The sequence below is a fragment of the Engraulis encrasicolus genome, chromosome 4 (assembly GCF_034702125.1).
Source record: "Engraulis encrasicolus isolate BLACKSEA-1 chromosome 4, IST_EnEncr_1.0, whole genome shotgun sequence".
Lineage (NCBI taxonomy): Eukaryota > Metazoa > Chordata > Actinopteri > Clupeiformes > Engraulidae > Engraulis > Engraulis encrasicolus.
Genome location: NC_085860.1, coordinates 16523308 through 16531663, shown reverse-complemented (window position 1 = coordinate 16531663; position 8356 = coordinate 16523308). Strand labels below are relative to the sequence as shown.

The following is an 8356-nucleotide window of genomic DNA, read 5'->3' as shown; positions in this document are numbered from 1 at the left end:
AACAGAGGCCCTGGGAGACGGTCCCCACAGTACCTCCCTGTAGACAACAACACAACATACAAAGTCAGTTTGCGTAATACAGTCTATGTTATACAGTACTGCTACCACTAGCAGCAGCAGCAGCAGCAACAGCAGTAGTAATAGTAGTAGTCCTAGTAGTAGTAGTAGTAGTAGTAGTAGTAGTAGCAATAGTAGTAGTAGTAGTAGTAGTAGTAGTAGTAGTAGTAGTAGTAGTAGTAGCAGTATTAGTTGTAATAGCAGCAAATGTAGTAGTAGTTGTGGTGGTGGTTGTAGTCGTAATAGTACCAGAGATTCTAGGAGTATTATCTTATCCAGTCACTCTGATAGTACTGCCACTAGCAGCAGCAGCAGCAGTAGGCCTAGTAGTAGTAGTAGTAGTAGTAGTAGTAGTCGTAGTAGTAGTGGTGGTGGTGGTGGTTGTAGTCGTAATAGTACCAGAGATTCTAGGAGTATTATCTTATACAGTCACTCTGATAGTACTGCCACTAGCAGCAGCAGCAGCAGCAGCAGTAGGCCTAGTAGTAGTAGTAGAGTAGTAGTAGTAATAGTAGTAGTAGTAGTAGTAGTAGTCGTAGTAGTAGTGGTGGTGGTGGTGGTTGTAGTCGTAATAGTACTATTAGTAGCAGTAGTATTAGTAATAGCAGTGGTAGTAATAACAGTAGTACACGCACAGTGGTGCGCACACCTCACACTTTTTTAACCTTACCAATGACCCTGTCATCGTCCCCTCCTAGGACACCAAGCTGGTCGCTATGGCAGAGCGTGTCATTCTCCAAGTCAAACTTCAGGAACTCCAGCAGAATATGATGTCCCTCAGTGGCGTTAATGGACCACAAACACATTCTAAGCAGGGAAAAAACAGAGAATGCCATGTTTGGAAAAATACACTTGTATGATATGATTATTTTACATTGACATTACATTTAGCAGACACTTTTGACCAAGGTGACTTACAAGGAGGACATTCAAGCAAGTACGAGTAAAGGGTCAGTACAGAGTGCAGCAGTATACAAGTACGGTAATGTAGAACAGATAGAGAGCAGAAAAGTAGTGGAGGATCAATGAAATGTAGTGCAGGTTAGTACCCATGATTATTTGGAGTGTTATTGAATGTCAAAGTTGGGCTTCATTAAAAGCAAAGGTTTTCGTAAGTGCCTTACTCATTGTTTGCATAGGTTTGGGCAGGCACCGCAGGATTTAATATAAGACCTCTGTGTCCAGTCAAAGTCCCATCAGTAACGTGACATAACCCTATCAAATGCAAAGCATAGTACGCATATAACTACAGATCCTTTTCTGTTTTCATTTTCATTTCTCCTTCATTTTTTCAGTTTCAAAAGGGGAGTCAACTGTTGGTTTTGATGCTTACTTGGAGGGACTACTGCTTGAAGTTCTGCTTCTACGGGTAATTCAAAAAAAAGATAACAGTTACTTCACATGAACTGAAAAAACATCATGCAGTACAGTATGCTCAGAAATGAAATGTTATATGGCAGTTCCCACCTTTAAGAATGTTTTTGATCCACGGCAAGAAGACCTTGACGTCCGTGAAGATGCCAGGTGAGCCCCTCATCCTCGGAGACTTGAATAGGTTGTCGATCCAGCTGCGTCCACACCCTTTGCCCCATGAAGTGACCCCGACCACGGCCCAGTGGTCATCCTCCCTCCGGCAGAGCAGAGGCCCTCCTGAGTCGCCCTGTACACACAGTACAACATGTGTAAATGAGGTGTTCCTGCGCAGTCCGCCACTCTGGGCTCGAACCCGCCAGTGTCGTAACGCAGTTAGGTGTCATAAACATTATTTGAATGTCATGAACATTTTATGACTTTGTTAGGCAGCCCTAACAGTATCAATTTTTCATGATCACAAAACATTAATGAAATTGTCATCATGTATGACTCGTCCATGACTGTCATGTCACCATTTTGACACTATTATGACACTGTTATGTCATACGTATGACACCGGCATCAAGTAAAGTGTAATCTGGAGAGTACTCTAGGCCCAAATACGCTCCAAAAGATTTAAAAATTAACACTGAATTTTCACTGTGCAGGAAATATATGTATTTTGCAGTGATAATTCAGTTAGAAGTATCCTTTTCAAACTTCAAAAAATATCCCTTTTCGGGATCTAAAACGCACCTCAAAACGGCGTTTTTACTCTTATCCACATGTCACATTGATATGGTGCAAAAATGGATACAAAAATATCTGTGTTTAAAAATATCCACATAAGGTGTGTGTAAATGGCTTCCAAATCTGACTCAGGCATCTCCATCTCATTCTGTCCGAAATCGTGTTCTATTTAGGCAGCCATGGCTCAACGGTTAGAGCGTTAGCTATACATCAGAGGGTTGTAGGTTCAAATCCTACCCTTACCAGCACCTCCATCCATAGCTGAAGTGCCCTTGAGCAAGGCACCTAACACCACATTGCTCCAGGGACTGTAACCAATACCCTGTAATATCTGTAAGTCGCTTTGGATAAGAGAGGCAGCTAAGTGTAATGTGATATACTTAATGTTATGCCATTTACATACCTGGCAAGCATCTCGCCCTCCTCTCTCTGGGCCTGCACACACCACGGTGAGGGGCGTCCGCCTGGGTCTCAGGGTCTGGAGGACGTGTTTACATCTGGCTGGATCCACAAGGTCCAGCATCACCTCCTGGGTAACAGGTGGGAGGTATCCACCTTCATTCAAGATAATGGGTTGAGGAGTGAGAGGATGTGAGCATGTGACCAACACACAAATGAATAATAATGGATTCACTATAAACATTCAGTAGGCCTAAATCAAAGTCAACCACTGCACGTTTTGCCCTGTATTTTCTTTTAATTATCATTCAAGACTCAAGATTTCTATTTGTCACGTGCTTTCTTGTGCTGGCACAATTGGCAGTGAAATGAAATTTGCAACATCTCTCTACTTTGTTGTAATAATAAATACATAATAGGAAAAGAAAGAGGAAAAATATTAGCAATAATGATATTAATGTATGATGCATCACAAACACTACAAGCACCTGGCGCATCACAAGCACCTGGAAACTGGCTGTGCATATTCTATTTCTGTATCTCAAGTGGCGCACTTGTGCACTTCAGGCACTATGTTTCAGTGCGTATGCTGTATTGATTAGGCACTGAAAAATAGTGCCCGAAGTGCACAAGTACAACATTTGACACACAGAATATGTCATTGAATAATATGGGTGTGTGTTTACCCTCTAACTATAATTAAACATTTGTATACATACGCTCTCTGACACGCCCCCATCCAGCAACAATGCAGCTGGCGCTGGGCTGGAACTTCTCACTGGGCAGGGGCAAGCACAATGGCTGAGCATGTTCACCTGCAAACCATAGAAATGAAATGTAAACACCGCTGAGCAATGGCACAATCACCATGACTAAGAAAGCAAATAATGCACACACATCAGTGGCACAGGTGCTGGACAAATCAAAATAACTGAAGTAAATGATAAATGTTCGTAACACTGTTGCACTTGATAAAGGACTAAGTTCCGAAACGTCGCACCATTAAACAACTGGGAGCATTAACAGTGTTGCGGACATTTATTATTTACTGCAATCATCATGACTACCATGATCAGTTGATGGGTAAACAAAACATACCGAACTGAATCTGTCCGTCAAGTTCCAACAGGGCGATGTCGTAGTTCATAGGAGAGGAAGACCGGTACTTCTCATGGATTTTGACTGTTTTCAGCCTGAACGTCTGTTCCCCTCGATCTGGCCGTCTTCGATCATGCTCCCCAACGACAGCAGTGACGTTTTGAAGAGTACTGCTGCAATCATCAGCAGAGAGTAATTGGGAAACACATGAGGATATGCCTATGCATACTTAAAGGTCAACTGCATAAGATTTCGCTTCTTGTCTTGTTTTGTGAGTTTATCATGTTGTTAGTTTATCATGTCATACATAGCTTGGAACTCTATATGTCCTTAACGAGGTAACATACAGGGTGGACACAGCCCCACGTCATGTACACACAAATCTAACATTTAAAATCTAAAATAGGCCCTGCCATGGCCAACCGGTAGGGCACTCGTCTGTCAACTGTCCTGTCAAATAAAGTCATAAAAAAATAAATCTAAAATAATGTTGCCAAATATTCATGAAAAAGAGATGGCTTATGAATGGACAGCTCAACACAAAACAAAAGCTGTCACCTGGAAATCTTACACTGTACCTTGTACTGTACCAACATTACAGGAAAAACACTACCAATGATACTAGGCAGGGCCGCTGACAAAGTGACTCCTTTGTCCCCCCGCACCACCACCTCTTTCAGCGTCCCTGATGTGAAGTGTTCACAGAAGAAGCGGATGTGTCTGCATGTGTTACCAGTAACACCCACGCCTTGTGACTGACCACAGCAAGCCAGTGTGAGAGATGAGGGTCGTGTATGGTGAAACCCTTGTATTGCGCATGAGGAGTAACTTCCTCATACCCTCAACTTACTTTGACATGTGATAGAGGCAGTGCGCAGCTGTCAGAATCCAGCGATCAGAGAGAATAGATCCACCACAGAAGTGGAGACCCATTGACTTCAACGACACCTGGAAGAGAGCATAGATTTTATGACAAACACACACACACACACGGACACGTTTTCACGTTTGACTATTTGGCTGCTTTATGCTCTGTATCACTCAGCTATGGCACATGTGATGAATCACTCTTCTCACTTCTCATCACCAACCGCAGCTGTGTGTGTGTGTGTGTTTGTGTGTGTTTGTGTGTGTGCATGCGTGTGTGTGTGTGTGTGTGTGTGTGTGTGTGTGTGTGTGTGTGTGTGTGTGTGTGTGTGTGTGTGTGTGTGTGTGTGTGTGTGTGTGTGTGTGTGTGTGTGTGTGTGTGTGTGTGTGTGTACGTGTTCACAAATATAATACTGTACAATAATACATTACACTTAGCTGATGCTTTTAGCCAAAGCGACATACACTACAGTTATTATCAGTGCAGGGTGTTGTTAACAGTCCCTAGAGCAGTATGGGGTTAGGTGCCTTCCTAAAGGGCACCTCAGCCATGGAGTGAGATAGGGACTGGAAGGGTGGGATATGAACCTGCAACCCTCAGATCTAAAGCCCATCTCCGTAGCCCCATAATGCACGCCGTACCATCTGAGGCACGCTGCAATAGTCATTGAAAGGTGAATAACCATAGTACTCTACTATGACACAACACAGGGCCTTTAGTAATACACTACGAGTCGGTCATTGCCATTCTGGTAAAAACAAATTTATAACACAGTGTTTTAACGGGTTAACCACTGGCCCATGGCTGCCACATATAAATAGCATATAAATAATAAAGAGTATCTGACTATCTGTGGTGTTTGGCTGTCCCTGTAATATGTTGGACCCTTAATATGCCTGTAATTAGAAGCCATTGTGCTCCTGGTAAATGCACCCTCAGGAGTGTTAATAAGAGTGCCTGGTGCTATATACTTATATCCAGGGCTGGATTAAGATGGCCTGGGGCCCCTAGGCTACAGGTTGCTGTGGGCCCCCACAGAAGGCAAATTTCGGGACAAATTTACATATACGTATAGTGTCACAATTACAAGGTAGGAAATAAGGATAGCATGACTACAAACTGTACCCAATATGACAGATTAGTTTTCCAGTATTGCATCTTGTCACAATTCTGTCATTTTTCATGTTTGGTCAATCGGGGGCTCCTTGGCAGGTGAGGGGGGGCCCTAGGCTGCAGCCATATCTAGCCTGAGCATTAATCTGGCCCTGCATATGTCGGTTGAAAAAGATGAGTACATGCCAGCCATGGATGGGAGCCGTACAGAGCCTCTGTTCCCCCAACGATCCTCAGAGAACGGTCGAGCAGGCCCCTCACCTCCGGGAAACCACACTTGGGACCTGCACATGAGCAACACAAGCAACACACACACAAAAAAACAAACAAGTAAACCACTTGCTCCTCCTACACTACACATCTCCTGCACTGCTGCCATAACAACAACAACCACACTCTTACCAAAATTCTATAACACGTTTAAAAGCATCTTGGCATAAACGGTGAAGGATACGTGTAGCTTTTGGACCATTGGAACTATGTTAGAGGTTTAGGATTTTTCCAACACAAAACATTGATTTTGCTGGTATGAAGTGACAAGCACTATTAGCTTGGCAGGCCAAATATTCTTTTCACTCTAATTCATAATCAACTGCCTCTGCTATAACATGCCATTTCAGTGTCTATAGTTCTTCTTTACAAGGCTTAGGAGACACAGTAAAGACAGATCGTTTTTGTAATAGCCTGTATTTTTGAAAATGGATATATGGTGCCATGTTGGAAAAGAGCTCTCCACATGTTTGTTTGTTTGCGTATTAGCCTACCTGGCAGGACAGCACTGAGGCCCAGATGCAAACAGAAGGCCACAGACAGTAGAGCAGCAGTGAACTTCATCCCTGAGGTGCTGCACATCCAGATTCCTGACTAGGGGGCCTCAGACAGACTCTTCCATTTATAGCAGGAGAAGGACGGGGGCTGGGGTGGGATGGGCAGAAGGTTTCACAGAGAGAGAGAGAGAGAGAGAGAGAGAGAGAGAGAGAGAGAGAGAGAGAGAGAGAGAGAGAGAGAGAGAGAGAGAGAGAGAGAGAGAGAGAGAGAGAGAGACTGGCTGTTACTCATTAACTAACACTGGGGGTGTTAAAATAAAGGGGTTCAGACACTGAGGAAGCAACTGGGAGGAGGGAGAAGGCAGTAACCACATGGCATGACGTAGGTAACAACAACAGTTATGCTTCAATGTCACAGATACAATTAACACAAAGAGATTTAGGATTGTACACATACTAAAGGTTCAGTGATTGTGCAGTAATCCTCCAGCAATGTTACACAGAACATACAGTTAGTAGTTTGTAATGTGGTGTTATCAAAACAAGTTGGGATTGGAACATCACTGTTCACATGTAACTACTATATCATCTTATTTGAATTGAACTCAAAGACACACAAAACACACAAAAACTGACCACACTTCTCAGGCAGACAGAAAATGACAGGAAATGGTGCCAGGGCACTTTTACAGCACTGGAGTGATTCATCTGTTGACATGGGATGGTCTAGCTATCAACAAAGGCATGGCCTTTCTCGGGCCAGCATGCCCTTTCAATTAAAGCTTTTAAAAGACGCTGGCGGAAGCAGCCATTGTGTCATAAAAAAACTGCCCTTGAACTTAATCTCTCTAGAGAAAATGGCTGAAAATGAACAGCTAGTGGCCAAAAACGATGCCTGTTCTGCAGGCACATGGATTCCTCTTCCTGGACACAACAATCTTTTAACAAGTCCCACAGTGTCAAAAACAAAAACATTCCAGCGTTTGGATGAAACATCACTTATCATTCACGGTGTATACCAAAACACCACAAATGTGTTTGAACTGCTGAGATTAAAAGTTAACATATCACATCTATAATAACAAAACATGTGTAAGAACTCACCAAGATCTGATCAGGAGCTTGTATTGAGACAGGATCCATAGCGCCCATAGCTGCATTTAAAAGCAACGGTGTGTCACTCACAACCTACTGTCTTTGTACTGAAACTGTGCAAATATGTACAAATACAGACTGTCCTGCTCTCTGTATGTGTGAACATGCACTAAATGGACATGAAGAAGAGAAACATTTATCAATTTTGACCTATGACAGAGGCAAGAAGAATTTGGGATCCCCAGTCGCAACTTGCAACAGTGTACAAAGCACTTACAGTACATTACATTACATTACATTTCATTTAGCTGACGCATTTATTCAGAGCGACTTACTAACCCCAACTCCGATGAAGTTGGGACGTTTGGTAAACAGTGAATAAAATCAAAATGCTATCATTTTCAAAACACTCAATCTATTCATTAGATGGAGAATAGTGAAAAGACAACATATTAAGTGTTAAAACCGAGAAAAAATATTGTTTTGGGGGACATATGTACTCATTTCTAATTTGAGAAATCCAACACGTCTCAAAAGAGTTGGGACGGGGACAATAAATGGCAGCAAATGTCGGGGAAGACTAAAAACAAAACAAAAGACAACACTTAACAGTTAAATACATTAACCGATGAGATGATTTTATATAAAAAACAGTGTTAATTCCTATCTTGGACATGATTTCACCAGCTTAAATGGTGGGTGTATTCCTTGTCATGTTTTGCAATGTTTTCCTTTCTGTAGTGCTTACAGTGTGACAGGTCTTGAATATAATGCATGAGTGGCTTTTCATGCTGTTTAAAACCCATTTATACCATTCAGCACTGTATTTAACTCTACAGATGAGTGAGAACATCTT

The 8356-nt window shown here is 42.5% G+C and overlaps 1 protein-coding gene across 1 annotated transcript in view; it reads right to left on the bottom strand.

Annotated features, from left to right (window-relative positions):
- Window positions 1-6490, bottom strand: part of LOC134447093 (ovochymase-2) — an 18996-nt gene extending 12506 nt beyond the window's left edge. The window contains exons 1-11 of the mRNA XM_063196379.1: window positions 6403-6490; window positions 5825-5922; window positions 4508-4605; window positions 3658-3830; window positions 3279-3374; window positions 2564-2715; window positions 1525-1717; window positions 1391-1420; window positions 1182-1272; window positions 728-864; window positions 1-37 (exon numbers count right to left, since the gene is read on the bottom strand). The exon at window positions 1-37 is cut by the window's left edge and continues 104 nt beyond it. Coding sequence (XP_063052449.1) covers window positions 1-37; window positions 728-864; window positions 1182-1272; window positions 1391-1420; window positions 1525-1717; window positions 2564-2715; window positions 3279-3374; window positions 3658-3830; window positions 4508-4605; window positions 5825-5922; window positions 6403-6490 — 1193 coding nt within the window. The remainder of the gene's footprint in view (window positions 38-727; window positions 865-1181; window positions 1273-1390; window positions 1421-1524; window positions 1718-2563; window positions 2716-3278; window positions 3375-3657; window positions 3831-4507; window positions 4606-5824; window positions 5923-6402) is intronic.
- Between the last annotated feature and the right edge of the window lie 1866 nt (window positions 6491-8356).